Source organism: Antechinus flavipes, chromosome 3 (genome assembly GCF_016432865.1).
Source record: "Antechinus flavipes isolate AdamAnt ecotype Samford, QLD, Australia chromosome 3, AdamAnt_v2, whole genome shotgun sequence".
Lineage (NCBI taxonomy): Eukaryota > Metazoa > Chordata > Mammalia > Dasyuromorphia > Dasyuridae > Antechinus > Antechinus flavipes.
In genome coordinates this window covers 247,182,244-247,198,385 of record NC_067400.1, presented here as the reverse complement: position 1 = coordinate 247,198,385, position 16,142 = coordinate 247,182,244, and the positions used below count along the sequence as shown (strand labels likewise).

Below are 16,142 nucleotides of genomic sequence, written 5' to 3'. Positions count from 1 at the left end.
ATAAATAAGATGCCAACTTGTTTTGATAGAAGGGATCCCCTCATCTATGAGTTCTCTTTCAATGAAATCACCAGATCAGTTCTTCTCCTTTAATTCAGAAAGTGCATTAAAAAAAAAATTAAGATCTTACTCTACCTTTGTCTGTTCATTTAGATATTACTTTGCTTGTTTTGAGATGTCAGATAACTGCATTTTTCTCAGCATAAATAGACTTAAAAGAATGTTAGGGGTAGAAGGGATAGAAAGATACACTTCTCTTCTTCTTTTTTTTTTTTTTGGATACACTTCTTTATAGATACCTTTATTTATGGATAAGAAAAGACTACCTTAAGAAAATAACTTATTAGTAGCAGAATATTATTTCTTGAGCTCACACTGATTTTAGACCAATTAAAGCAAGTATTTTAATTATTGGATCACTTTTTTGGAAAAACATTGGAATAAATTCATGCTAACTTAAATTTTTCACCTAAATTTTGCATTAATTCCCATAAATCCAGTATCTATTGACAGCTGCTTTCCCCCCCCAATAAAGAACTGTACAAATGAGCAATTCCATATCTACTTAGAAATCTTTAAGACAAAAAGTTATAGCTTACAAATTGACTGGCTGCCTCAATGGGTGGCAGGGCCATAATCTGGCTAAGAAAATATCATTTAATGCTGTACAAAAGCTTTTTGAAAACTGAACTTGGATGAGGTAAATTTTCAAGTTTTTTTTATTAGATATATTATTGAATTTCCAACATAAATACCTACATTAAATATATAAGAAGTGTTGTAGTCTTTGGTAGGTTACAGATTTCTCCTCTTCCCCCTGTTTCTTTGTTCTTTTTCATCTTCAAAACATGTTCCCATTTTTCCTTCATATTCAAAAATTGTACAGTCAGCCATAAATTTTGTGCTAAGAATGTTCCATAAATTAAAAGTCACGAGACCTGCATATCTCATAGGAAGACATGCAGCTAAGCAGCAAAGACCCCCTGGAAAATCTCTAGGAACTCACACATAGTCATTCAGTCTATAACCACTGTGGGAAGCTGATGCCACGGAGGGAACACGGTTGTCCTTGTAAGCAGTGGGAGGCTGGTATGGAGGTGCCGTTGTCCCCATTCTGGACTGTGTCTGATAATCTGAATACAGCTCATCTTCCTGGCATGACATGCAGAGTAGAGTCCCACCAATAAGAGACAGCGATGAGGAAATGAATCCCAGATACAAGGCTTGCCCAAGCTCATATTTCATGCTGGTTGGTAGCAGTGGGTTGTAGAAATTTTCTACCACATCATTGGTTGTCCAGGAGACAGCCACCATGCATAGTAGACCTGCCAAGATAAAGAGGACCCCCCCAGAGACAGCAAAGTTGTTCTTGGCGGAGGTTCCTTTAGCACACTGAGTACACTTCATGCCAATGACAGCACAAGTTGAAGCCATGACCGAGAGCAGGCAGGAGATGACCATCAAGGCTCGAGCTGCCTGTAGGTCACGGGGCAGGGCCAACAGAGACCGGTAGATCTGGCACTGATAAATGCCAGTACTGTGCCAAACACATTCCATCCAAAGTCCCTTTAGATAGGACACAGCTGTTAAAATGTTGGTCCCTACATGAGCTGTTCTTCTCCAATGAGGCAAGATGGTGGTGATCAAGGTCCCAACCATCCCCAAGAAGCTGAGCAAGAAACCCAGGAGCTGGACCGCTGTGCTGGCCATATTTTCCGGTACTTACAGTGACTTAGAATCAGTTGGTTACCTGTGGTCACTCGCAGCTGTCACTTGTAAGCTTTCTTGGGAATGCAGCTTCTTCTGGGAAACTGGAGCTGTTTCTGCCTCAGGAGTCCTAATAAAAATGCAGTAAGGGTATGTGGGGGGATGGGGAATAGGAAAAGGAAAGAAAATAGGTTAAATATTATCTTGTTGCCATTATTTCTGTTATGGGGATTTCCACAGGCAATTAGTATGTCAATTAACAAAGCTCTTAGGATTTTGTAGAGTACTAGGAGATTACTATCGTTACCTTCTCAGCTGAAAGGACAGAGGTGGAAGAGGGTGATATTCTGTATGATATATTTGATGCACAGTGGATTGGACATCTCAGTTCATCTTGGCTCAGCCATTAACTAGCAATGTGAGTTTGAGTCATTCCGTTCCTCTGTGTTAGAATGAGCATCCTGATGGCTTGGGGCTGTCTGGAATTAGGTAGTAAGAGAATAGAGATAAAAGCCCTATATGTCATGAAAAATTACATTGGTATTCAAAATTACCTGGGAATTTTGTAAGAAAACTATTCTTTTCTTTTTGCATAGAAAAGTGTGGTTGTTAAATGGACTAGTTCCCAGGGCCCAGATAACACCTTCCCCGGATAAGCACAATTTTGTGGCACAGAAATTTGTTGTGCTTGGCCAGTAAAACCTAATGCTCAGTTTGACAAGAATAATAAACATTTTTTTCCCAAGGAAAATAACAAAACAATGAGTATTGGCAACAATTTAAAAATTCTTGGGATGTGGTCCTTATGAGGGAAATTTTACATCTCTAAACATTTTCATCATCAAAAGAGAGAAAAGCAAATCAATGATTTGGGCACAAAATCTAAAAAACAACCAGAGAAGCAACAAATTTAAAAAGACTAAATACTGAAAATATAGATTCTAAAAATGAAAGAAGAAATAAGAACAAGAAATAGAAGATTTAAATAACCAGCGTTAGAGGAAGAAATTCAATAAACCATCAAAACAAATCATAAAAAAATTCAGGACTCAACAGATTTACAAGTGAACTAAGAAACATTCAGAGAACAATTTTGATATAACAACATATTTTAATTGTAAAAAAATAGGGAAAGAAAGCATCCTAGCAAACTTCTATAATGAAACTATAGTATTGATAATCCGACTAGAGAGAGATAAAGCAGAGAAAGAAAATCTATAATGAGAATTAATGCAAAAAAATTGAATAAAATCATGAGAGGCTACAAAAATTATCTGTTTAAAAGATTATATATTATAAATAGGTCACACAAATGAACTGGTTTAACATTAGTAAAACTAAAACAGAATAGACCATATTAATAAGAAAAATAATAATAAAAAACAAACATTATTTTAACAAACATTTAATATTTAACATATATCTTTAACAGATATAGAAATTTTTTGACCAAATTTTATCTCTATGTTTGTCACTAAAAAAAGAAATAAATGACCTTTAATAGACAAATGGAATCTATCTAAAACTAAATGTTAGCATGGAAAATGCTATAATCTTTCCAATAAGACCAGGATAAAGCAAGAATGTTCATTGTAACCACTTTTTTAAAAAAAGTAATTTTAGAAATGCTAAGTTTTCCAACACAAGATTAGAAAATGGAAGTACTGAGCATAGTTGAAGAACAGATTTTTCCAGTTTTTGCAGATGATATTATGGTTTACTTAAAGAAATGTATATACTAAAAATTAATTGAAACAACTGTTAGCTATGTAGAAAAATGTAAAATAAATACACAAAAATCATCAGCCTTGCATTATTTTACATATAAAACCCAACAGATAGGAAAATAAAAGAATATTCTATGAAATATTACGGAATGTGTAAATTTATGGGAGGCCACCTATTATGACACATAGTAATGACTATAACTACAAAATCTTTAAATAGAAATATAAATAAACCTATTACTAATACTAGCTAATCAGCTCTGAATTTTCCAGGAAAAGTCCAAGGTTTGTGTGTGAGGGGAAGTTCAGAAATACATGTTAGGAAATGGCCAAATGAGCTTTAAATATAAACTTCCCAGAAGACTCTAACAATAGTTATAAATTAAATCACTAAATCCTATTTTGAAGGTGTTTTTGTCAAAGGTCTGCTTATATACATCCTGTGACTACCATTTCTTTGAATGTGGCCATAATTGACCCGTATCATCATATCAGATTCACATTGTATTTTGGTTACTTCTTTCCTCCTTTTGGGGAAATCTGTTGTGGGACAGAATTCTGTGATTCATACCTGTGGCAGATTGAGTTAATGCTCTCTCTTTCTCATCCCTTTTCCTAGGCTGTTATAAGCTAGGATGCTATTAAACCTAACTGAAGGAAATTTTAATTAACTTAGCTTCTAGTTGGATGGATATGAAGCCCAAATAGGGGACTCTTAGGCAACAGATATATAAAGATATAAGGGTTGCTACTGGGCCGTGTTCTGGGCACTTCCTTTGGTTTGTCTGGGTCTAGGGAGTCTCTCTTCCCCACTTCTAGCTACACACTGGTGCCTGCTATCCTGGATAACTCCAGACAAATCTCTGTGGACAACAATAACTTACCTAAAATTATTCTTCATTGATTAATATTATTCCCCTACCCCATTATTCCCTCCCCAACCCAGTGATTCTGCAACTCTGGCTGGCATTGTTCAAACATCATTCTTGGTTCCCTCAATCTAACCCCTTTGATTTGTTACTCTAAAGTACCTACCTTTCCATTCTGTTTTCTTAAATACCTGATTCATAATGAATAAATTTGCTTTCAACTTAAACCTTTTCCTTTCCCACTCTTTCTATCTTCTTGCTCTCATTGAGACCTGGTACCCTCCTGATGATTAGTTACCCTTTCCAGCACTGGTTACACATTCATTCATAACCTTAACTCATGAACCTAGGTCATGGTAGGTGGAAAAGTTGTAATACTCTTTGTTCCCCATTACACCCTTAAATTCTCACTCTAATGTTAAGGTTGAGAAGGGAGCCCAAAAGGTTGAGGGTCACAGACCAGTGTCACAAGGTTTCTCAAAAGAATTTTCAGGCTTGAACCCATTTCCAAATCAAGGGGCAAAGTTTATTGTAATTGGAATGCCATCAAAGTGATCTAAATTCCAAGAGAATATAGCAAAGAAACAGAAGCAAAGAGACACATTTGTCTAGTTCTTATGTTATAGATATGCTAATTTTATGGCCTAGGGGTAGAACCAAAAAGTGATCTCAAGAATTTGGTCACCACTGACCAACAGATTATCTATCTGACAGTCAGCAATAAACTGAGCAGTGACCTATTCACTATTGTCTCAGTAGTTTGATTTGTGGGACTATCCTGAGTCCAGAAGACTTTAGAATCATATAGATTGTTAGAACAATAGTATTCTTAGGTTGGGTGGGTAGGTGAGGGGCCTCTGGTCACAGATTCCAAAGCCAGAGGACCTTAGAATCAGGGACAGATTGTTAGAAGAGAAACACCTTAAGATTAGGGGACCTTAAAGTCACTGCTATATCTCCCTAGAAGCTATACCATATCACTACCACTATCACTCATCCATATTTATCACCGATCCATATTTATCATATAACAAAAATTGTGGTAGTTTTTGTCTACCATCTCCAGAACCCTCTCCTTTCCTCAGTAAGTTCAGTGCCTGTCTCATAGCCTTTCCTTCCCAACTTTTCACTTTATAGGATAGGACTTCAATATTCATGTTGATACTCCCTCAAACACCCTAATCTCACAGTCTTCAACTTACTCCTTTTAGATGACTAATAACTCCCCCATTTCACCTCAGAGTCTTTGATCTTGAGATCACCCATACATTTGCCACTTCTATGTTTATGAACTCTGAAATTCCTTTATCTGATTCAGTCTATTATCATTCTGGTGGGGTGTGAAATCCTGTTCCCTTTAATCTGTAAAATTATCACTCTGAAATTGTGTCTCCTTTTGATCTGAGATATCATGGTCTCCCAGGCTTCATGGAGTCAGTGTTTCTCAGTCTGGCCTTCTAAGGCAAATCACCCCATTAATCTTTAGGGGATGTAGATTCTTTTCAGGAAATTCCAAATTCCAGAAGCTTTCAAAAAGTGATTTCCATTCAATTGGAGATCTAGGCCTGGGGACTTTGGCTTTCTTTTCAACCTGAAACCAAGATTCCCTATTAAAAGATATTTCTAAACTCATTTCTTTGCAGAAGGTCAAAAGTAGCATGCTCTGCCTCTTTGGTATAGCTACAAGGACCCTGCCCGCTGAGAAAGCATTCAGTGGCAGCTCCATTTCCCTAATAGGACTTTGCCACCGAAGAAGTCAGTTTTTCTAGCAAAGCTTATTTATCATCCAACAATAAACTTCCATTTTTGCCACCTAAAATTCTTTGGGTTCATGAATTCCTTCATGAAGGACCTGCATCGACTAAAGGGGATTTCCACAACTCTCTGCCACTAGAACCCCATCAATTCCACATCTCGTTTTGTTTTGCAATCTTAAAACATATTCTTTGACCACACCCTGACCTCCAATCCCTTTGTCCTCAGCTCTTTCTCAGGCCATCATCCTTGCTGCTTGCACTATAAATCTATGTTACCTAATCTCAAATGGGCCCTCATTCCATTTGATTCACTATCCCATTCATCATGATACTTTTCTAAACCTTTTCATCTCTCCTTAAATCTCCCATGATTCCCTACCTCTGACCTTTTCAACTGAGGAACTTTTCTGCATATTTCACTGAAAAAATCAGTATCATCCAATTAAGCATTCCCTCTTCTCCCTTTTTTCTCAGTTCTTTCTTTCTTTATTTTTTTAACACCTCTACTTTCCTTCAAATCTCAGCTTCTGCAAGAAGCCTTCTTCAATCTTCCTTAATTTTGGCTCCTTCCCTCTGAGACTATCCTTAATTTATTTTGTTTGTAGCTGTTTTCATGTTGTTTTTTTTCCCCTCAGTTAGATATTGATATTAGATCCCTCAGAGCAGGGATTTTTTTTTCTTTTTGATTGTCAGTTTTTCTTCCTTCCTTCCTTTCTTCCTTCCTTCCTTCCTTTCTTCCTTCCTTCCTTCCTTCCTTTTTTCCTTCCTTCCTTCCTTCCTTCCTTTCTTCCTTCCTGCCTTCCTGCCTTCCTGCCTTCCTGCCTTCCTGCCTTCCTGCCTTCCTGCCTTCCATCTCTGCTTAGCACAGTACTTGGTATATGTAAGGGCTTAATAAATACTAGTTGACTGAAATAATCTCTGCTCTTTGAGGCTTCAGCTCTGGGCTGACTACATCACCTGGCCTGAATTCCTGGACTCTCAGATTCTTGTACCTTGTTTTCCTGGTCTTTTAAACCTCAAAGCTCAGAGAAGGCACTCTTTTGCATTTAGGAGAGAAAGAAAATGAAAAGACAAAGAGCCATGTTTGTTTTTCAGTTGCTATATGGCCTCAGGAGGGAAAGATCTCATAGCCCTTCTCCCTAATAGGATTTTCTCACCAAAAGGCATGAGTAAAGTAGTCAACTTTCTTCCTCTTGCACAAATGTTGTAAAAGAAACTGTTGAATCTAAATCTGTCCCTAATGAGGACAATTCACAGCTCCAGGCTCCTCCCTACTTGGCTTCTCCCAGAAGTACATGCAAAGTCAAAAAACTTGAACATCAAAAGGAAGATGAAATAAGCAAAGCCAGTAACAGAATGTCCATCCATGTTCTAGCCTCTCTAAATCATCTCCCATTCAGAAGCAGTTCCTTCTGTAATGCCCATCCCAAGCCCATTGGACTACCTATTTCTCTCATATCTTCCCAGATTATTTTCTTTCAGCAATCTGAAGTGGGGATGACTTCTTCTATCTTCCTTCTTGAAGCTAGAAGCAAGATTTTAGGCTTGAAGATTCTCATTTAAAGAGTCCCTGAATTGGGGACTGGAGGAGTGGGAAGAGGGAAGCTAGAGCTCTTTCATGTCTTACTGTGTCCTGCCCCATCTTCTGTAGAAGATGGGACGCTTACTCCTCTAATAAAAAAGTTCCAATGGAACTTCGGGACAGAGGTTATACCTCCATGTAGAGATGTTGATATAATTAAGCTGATGGGGTCTCCACGATGCACTAGAACAATATTTGTAAAGCTAGGAAAAATGCCTAGCACCTAGAGGCACTTAATAAATGCTTAGTCTCTTCCCTCTTTCCTTTTGGAATACTCACTTCCTCAGTTAACCAGGACAAAAACAAAACAAAATAAAAAAAGCTAGATGGTGGGCTGAAGGAGCTCTTTAGGTAAATATTGGTTGGTAAAAGTTGTTCATTACCAAGACAACTTGCATTCCCCGTGCAAGAATAGCACTGGCTTATTTGGAACAATTTTGGTAAGTTTTCTCTGAAGCTTGAAGATTGTATGTCCTTTGGAAGTACCCCTCCAGTTTTAATTCCATGACCTACATTGTACTTGTAAACTCAGGGACTTCCTGGAGCTCTGTCAAAAGGTTGTGAAAGGTTCCTAGTTCTTAAAGTTAGTTTATTAACTCTTTAAAAGTGTGATGGAAAACTGTAAGACTGTTTAACATTATTAATTGTAGGAAATGCATTCTATATTTATTGGAGGTAAGACTATTTTAGGAAGATGTGTTATTTTTAGAAACCATTAAGTTTCTATTTTTGAAACTGTACTATTAAAGTCTTGCTTTAATTAAAGGAGTGTTAATGAGTCTCCAACTTTCTGGCTTATTTCTTCCTTCCTCATTTTTTTTTTCCAGTCGCTCCTGCCATTAGGTAATACTTTAACTTCTAGAGAATAAATTTTCATTCTGGGTGCTGTTTGCTACAAAAATAACCACAAATTAACATACCTGAAACGAAATCAAACAAAATCTAAGTTCTCGTTTAAAAGTATGAACCTGAGGAATCCTTTTTAATAAATGTAGTGGCTTGCCAGTGATGGGCAGCAAAAGTAATAGCAATGGCATTGCTGGACCCTTCCGACTTTAGAGGCACAGCAATACTTTCTATTCCCATTACCAATAGTCATTATTTTTGTATAGTCCTATATGTATTAGTAATTTGCTAGCATGATACAAGAACAAAAAAGGAATATATCTATATAATTCAACCATTTGTTGTCATACACAGGATCTTGAAATTTTACATAACAATACAACTTTTTATGTTGCGTTCCGGATGGCAGGAAATGTCATCTAGTACAAGCCTCTTCATTTTGTAGATAAAAGAATATAAGCCAAGAAATATTCTTTCTTCATTATATCACAGACTTAGAGCTGGAACTCAAAAGGCTATCTCATCCAATCTACTGATTTTACAGATGAGGAAACAGAGGTTCATGGAAGGAGGAAACAGGGTTAAGTGATTTTTCCCAAGGTGACATACAGCAGAAATGAATTTCAAGTCTATAAGTTTGTATGCCAAATTCAGCATCACTTGAGAGGCAATATGATAAGAAGAGAACACTGTTTTTTGGATCAGGAGATCTAGATTATAATGTTGACTTTGACAGTGGCTATGTGACTGTGAGCCAATCATTTAACCTTTCTCATTTGTAAACCTTTCTTCATTTGTAAAAAGGGAAAATAATACTTGCACTGCTTTCCTGAGAGTGTTGTGAACATTTGTAAAACATCATAGAAAAGCAAGCTGTAATTGCAATATCAAGATCACAGCTGGGTCAAGAACCAAGGGCTTTAGACTCGTAGCTCAGTACTTTAATTGTAATGGGTTGAGGCTTGAGTTGATGCACTGAGGTCCCAAGCACATGAGGCTAAATAGTAATTGGACCATACTCTATTAATATATATGCTTGGAGAAAGAATGGTCCCCGCCCACTCTTTGTGCAAGTCCTGATGTGTTGTATAGGAAATGACGATTTTGGTGGATGGAGGCAGAGGGACGGAGAGAGAAGCAGAAAGAGAGACGGCTGGCTGGCATCTTGTTGCAGCTGCTCACATTGCTAATCCCCCTTCACCTCAAAAAGAATAAAGATTGAACATTTTCCCTTAACCTGAATTCCTGACTCTGGCTGATTTTAAAATATGCAGTCATCACATTTAATGAAATCATAGTAAGTTGTTACAGTAAAATAACAGACATGAGATTTGAATTCAGGTTTTCAGACTATAGATCCAGAGTTTCTTTACTGTAATTGCCTCTCATACTGTATGAGACAGTCTCAAGCATTAAACTGGATCATTCAAGTGTCCCTTGCTTGAAGGGAGAGGGAAGAGGGGAGAGAGAAGAAAGAGAGAGAGAGAGAGAAACAGAGAGAGAGAAAGAGATAGAGAGAGAGAGAAAGAAAGAGACAGAGAGAGAGAGAAAGAAAGAGACAGAGAGGAGAGAGAGAAGAGAGAAATGGAGAGAGAGAGAGAGAGAAGAAGAGAGAGAGAGAGAAGGAGAGAGAGAGAGAGAGAGAGAGAGAGAGAGAGGAGAGAGAGAGAGAGAGGAGAGAGAGAGAGAGAGGAGAGAGACAGAGACAGAGAGAGACAGAGATAGAGACAGAGACAGAGGGAGAGAGGGAAGGAGGGAGGGATGGAGGGAAAGAAAGAGAGACAGACAGATAGAGATGGAGAGGAAAAATGTTTTTGTGTGTGTGTCCTATAATTCTGCTCACCTGCATTCCTCCCACAGATGTGTCAGTTCTCAGAGTTTTGAATACAAATTAAACAATGCAGGGTCATGATGCCCATCTGAACAGAATTTAATGACAAATTTAATATTTATCCTTTCATTGTTTTAGTTTTATTTGACTATGACCATACTCATGTAGTAATTTGATTTCAATATAAGATCAACATCCCCTCAAACAATCTGCTCTCCCAGGTCATGAGCCTTCTCAGCTCTTATAATACTACCTTTACTGCTATTTAGCCACTCAGAGGTGGCTGTATTTTCTCACAAGTATTCAAGGTCTACAGACCTTGAAATTCTATCTGAGAATAAAATCCTCTCTTTTTTTCCCTCCCTGGTCCCTACATCTTTTTTTTTTTTTTAATTCACTTCTACCCACTCCACCCACTCCTGCTTTCTGACTCCATCACTCTTGTTCTGACCTCATTTATTTCTTGTCAAAGTTAGACAGTTTGATTTTATATTTTCCTTTACGCTCTAATTCCTTTTGCTGTACTAATACCACTCTTCCCTTTTTAAAATCCCAGTTGAGGATAACTTTTAACATCCCTTTCTTCCCTCTTATACTGCTAAATGCTTCTATAGAAAATACAACCAAGGTATGCTACACATTTACCTTGTTTAATCTCAATCTGTAAAAAAACAAGCAAGCTCTGGAGAATGATAATCATTAATAGACAGCATTTTTTACCATTTAATAATTAATTTTTAAAAAAAGGATTAGGGAACAAGCATTTATTAAGCATCTACTATGTGCTAGGATCTGTGCTAAGTGCTTGACAAATATTATCTCATTTGATCCTCACAGCAACCTTGGGAAGTAGATCTGTTAATAAAGATAATAACAGATTTTTTTACATTTACATTTGAAAAAACTGAGGCAGACAAGCTAAATGATTTGTCCTTACAGCTAGTAAGGGTTTGGGGCTGGATTTGAACTTCTTGAGACCAGGCCCAGTGCTCTTTGCACCTGGCTGTCTTTGTAGACAATGTAATATCTCATTGTACTTATTATTTGTTGGATATGAAAAGCCCTTGATTTTGTACCATAAAATGACATCTTAGAGGTTTTTTTTAATGTGTCTCCCATTCATACAAAAACAGACAAACATCTTTGTTTAATAACTCCCTGATAATAAACATAAAGTGGGATATGGAATAGGGAATCCCAGATGTCATTGATCTTAACATTCATTAGGGGACAACCCTTAATTTTAGGTCACTTTTGTTGTCATTTAGTCATTTTAGTTATATCACTTATATAGTAATGGTCCATTTGGGGTTTTCTTGGCAGATGCTAGCATAGTTTGACATTTCCTTCTTCAGTTCATTTTATAGATGATGTAACTGAGGCAAACAGGATTAAGGAAATTTGTCCAGTGTTATATAGCTAGTAAATGTCTGAGGTCAGACTTGAAGAATATGAGTCTTCTTGACTCCAAGATCAGCACTCAGTCTGCCATGCCAGTAAGAGAAAAACAGTATATTGCTTGATAATGGGATCCAGCTCACCATTGGTTCTGTTGGCCCTGCCAAGATAGACTTCAGCATTCTCATTCACCTTAAGGGGATTATCAGAAAGACTTTCACAGTTTCAGGGTGCCAACCTGTGTCCAAAGGAATGGATAAAAACTGATACTTGAACTCATTCCACTGATTGCAATAGAACAAATTAAATGCATAGGAGGAATGGATCTGAGGAGCTGAAGGATAGTTTCATTTATAAATATGAGATGTTAGTAGTGGAATATACTCACTGGAAGCCCAAACTATTCTAAATAATTGATACAAAGTCACATTGTAATAATATACATCCTGGGAATTATTAAGGAAATTAATGTAATTTTAATGAACTATAGAAAAATAAATGCATGGTAACACTCATTGGTGCTCTTTTGCCACAGACAACTTACATAGTAAAGGAGGTGGCTGAGTCAAAGCTCAGGTGAATAGTTTGGGATTACACACCTCTGCTAATGCGTTTTCCTCTCAACGCCTAATAAGAAAGCCAGTATCTGTTTGTTTTCACCTGGGAGAGCCTCAAATATACCTTAGGTTATAATTTTGTTTACTTAAAATTAAAAAAGTTTTTTTTACTAACAAAATCAATGCAAGCAAAATTATAAAGAAAGCAGAAAACTAGAAAAAAATGTAACTAATATCTCTGATAAAAGTCTTCATTTCTCAAATATATAGAGAAATCAGTCAAATTCATAAAAAATACAAGTCATTACAATTGATAAATGGTCAAAGGATATGAAAAGGCAATTTTCAGATAAAGAAATTAAAGCTATCTCTAGACATATAAAAATGTTCTAATTATTTATTAGAGAAATGCAAATTAAAACAACTCTGAGATACAACTTTTAACTTATCAGATTGACTAATATTTCAAAAAAGAAAAATATTGGATGTTGGAGGGATGTGAGGAAGCTGAGATACCAATGCATTACTGGTGAGCTGTGAAATGATCCAACCATTCCATTGGGAATTAAAAGCCCTAATGCCTATAAAATTGTACATCTTCTTTGATCCAGCAACCCTACTTTTAGATCTATATCCCAAAGACATCCAACAAAATGAAAAAGGACATATTTGTACAAAAATATTTATTGCAACTCTTTTTTTTTGGTGGCTAAGAATTGGAAATTGAAGGGATACCTATCAACTGGAGAATGGCTAAACAAGCTGTAGTAATGACTATAATGGGATATTATTGTGTTGTAGGAAATGACAAGAAGGATGATTTCAGAGAAACCTGGAAAGATTTACATGATCTGATGCAAATTGAAGTGAACAGAACCAGGAGAACATTGTACATAGTGACATCAATATTATGTGATGAAGAACTGTGAATGAATTAATTATTCTTAGTAAAACTGATTCAAGATTATCTCAAAGGACTTAGATAAAAAAGAAGTAATGTTGTTTGGATACAAACTGAAGCATGATATCTTTTTACCTTATTTCATTATTTTTTCTCTCATCCAAGTCTATTTGTACAAAATGACTGATATGGAAATGTTATGCATGTTGCACACATATAACCTATATCTAATTGCTTACCATTTCAGGAAAAGGGGAGAGGAGAGAGGAAGAGAGGGATAGGATTTGGGATTCAAAAATTTTTTTAAAATGTTAAAAAAAGTTTTAGCATGTAATTGGAAGGAAAAGAATATATATTTAAAAATATATACTTTAAACCCCAAGAAAAGCCAGGTTCCACCAACTTCCATAAAGATTCATAGAACATTATATATGGCTTTTAAACTCAAGTTGCTAACATTAGTTTTACCCATCAATGAGAAGGAAGCTAGTGGTACTATCCTGGCTTTATTAGTCTCCTATCTCTTATTTGATTATCTATAAAGAACCTGAGCAAGTAGAATAACAAGCTTCATGATCTTCAGAAGGCCATGATTCTAGACATATTCATCTCTGCACAGAGGTCAAAACTTTTTCAGCTGGAGATTTACTGAGGCAAGCACTGGATTATAATCTATTATATATCTTGTGTGCTAGCCCCACACAAATCGTTAGAATTTTTGTATATTACCAATAAATTTCAGCAGGGATAGTTATAAAAATTCCATTTACAATAACTACAAGCAGTATAATACATATCTGCATATAAATAAACACTTCACATAAATAAAGATCTAAATAATTGGAGGAATATTCATTGTTCATAAGTGGGCCAAGCCAATATAATTTAAGTGACATTTTTACCTAAATTAATAAACTTATTCAATGCCTTGCCAATCAAACTATAAAAAAATCACTTTGTAAAACTGGAAAAGATATAATAAAATTCATCTGCAGATCAAGAAAATTAAGGAAATCTATGGAGGAAAAATGGGAAGAAAGGCAGCCTAGCAATATAAGATCTCTAACTATGCTACAAAGCCGAAATCATCAAAACATTTTGGTACTGCATAAGAAATAGAGAGAATGATGAGTGGAAGAGATTAGTTGTATAATATACAGAAGCAAATGGGCATATTAGCCTGTTATTTGGTAAACCCAAAGATCCCAGCTGGATGCCCAATGGGCAAGAACTCACTATCTGACAAAAACTGTTGGGAAAATTGAAAAATAGTCTGACAGAAACTAGAAATAGATTTGTATTTCAGATAATACACCAAGATATGCTCCAAATGAGAGCTTGAATTAGACATAATTGGTGATATTATAAACAAATTAATAGAGCAAAGAAGAAGATACCTCAGATCTATGAACAGGTTAAGAGATAGAGAAGTTCATGTAAGATAAAATAGGTAATTTTGATTAAATAAAATTAAAAAGTTTTTGTACTAACAAACAAAAAAAGAAAAGAAAAGCAGGAAATGGGAAAAATCTTCTCAGCAAGTTTCTGATAAAGATCTAATTTCTCAGACAAATAAGGAATTGAGTCAAATTTATAATAATAAGTCATTTCAAAAGATATGAATAAACAGTTTTCAGAGAAGGAAATCCAAGCTATCAATAAATCATTAATAATCAGAGAAGTGTATATTAAAACAATTCTGAAATACCAACTTATATATATATATATGTACCCTATGATCCAGCAATAATCTTATTAAGGTTACCCCAAAGTGATCAAAGAAAGAAGAATATGCTCCAAATATACAAAAATATTTATAGCACTTCTTTTTGTGGAGACAAAGATTAGGAGAAGTTTAGGAGATGCCTATCGATTTGGGAAACCAGTTGTTTATGAATGTGATGGAATATTATTGTGCTGTAAGAAATCATAAAGGAGACAGTTTCAGAAAAAATGTGGGAAGACCTATATGAACTGCTGCAAAGTGAAGTGAAAAAAACCAGAAGAACAATTTACATAATAATGGCAATATTGTAAAGATAATGAACTTTAAAAGACTTAGTGTTCTGATCAAAACAATACTATGCCACAATTCCAAAGACTCAGGTTATACTATAGTATAGATATAGATAGAGAACTAATGAATTCAGAGTACAGATTGAAGGATACTTTCTCTCTTTTGGCAGGGGGAGGGGACAGTAGAAGAGGGGGAACTTGGCTAACATGGAATTTCATTTTCCATGACTATACATATTTTGTTTTTCTTGCCTTATCCTGGAGTAGGGGAGAAAATTCGAAATTGAGGGGAGAAAAAAACAACCTCTGTTCTTAAAATTTTTTTTAAATTTTTAAATTAAATTTAAATTTCTTAGCAAATGATTGAGCCCTCATCACATGAAAGATTGAAAGGACTTTTAAAAGAATGCTTTATTTACTTTCTTCCATAGCCCAGAAATTGACCATTTCATTGACTAGGAGCTGTCATTATCAACTCTTCAAGAGACTTCAAATATGAGACTTTTGAGCAGGAGTCCCTGGACTGAAGGGATGGATATTAAGGAGATTCTTCTCATGAGCATAATAAGAGTAGATACTTTACTGTTTAAATTTTAGAGGCTATCACTTTGGAGGTAGCTAGATTAGATTTAGCAGTCTCTCAAATAGGAATCCTTTCCTCACAAGTCACACAAGAAATGTCTTTCCCTTTAAAAATTTCAGTTTTTCCAAGAGGTAGTTTGTGGAACAGAGAATAATTAACCCAAACATTGTGGGGGAAATGAAACTATTGTTGCACCATCAGGGGGATGAAGGATTTAAGTGGAAGTAAGGACAGTATTATTTTATTCATTTTTTTCCTCAGGGAATTCATGTATGATTTGTTCAATTTCTTTTTCAAAGATAGGGTAATTTAAATATTCTATTTCATTTTTTAAATAACCTAAGACAATTTCCTTAATTTAGTCAATT

General features: G+C 35.7%; 1 protein-coding gene across 1 annotated transcript; it reads right to left on the bottom strand.

Annotated features, from left to right (window-relative positions):
• Positions 1-255: 255 nt before the first annotated feature.
• On the bottom strand, positions 256-1,758 carry CLDN14 (claudin 14). The gene has a single exon (XM_051991178.1). It carries the CDS (start codon positions 1,708-1,710, stop codon positions 1,003-1,005), a length of 708 nt encoding a protein of 235 aa, XP_051847138.1. The 5' UTR covers positions 1,711-1,758; the 3' UTR covers positions 256-1,002.
• Between the last annotated feature and the right edge of the window lie 14,384 nt (positions 1,759-16,142).

Excerpts from the sequence above, each read along its gene's own strand:
- CLDN14 (XM_051991178.1), bottom strand. The coding sequence starts at position 1,710 with ATGGCCAGCACAGCGGTCCAGCTCCTGGGTTTCTTGCTCAGCTTCTTG.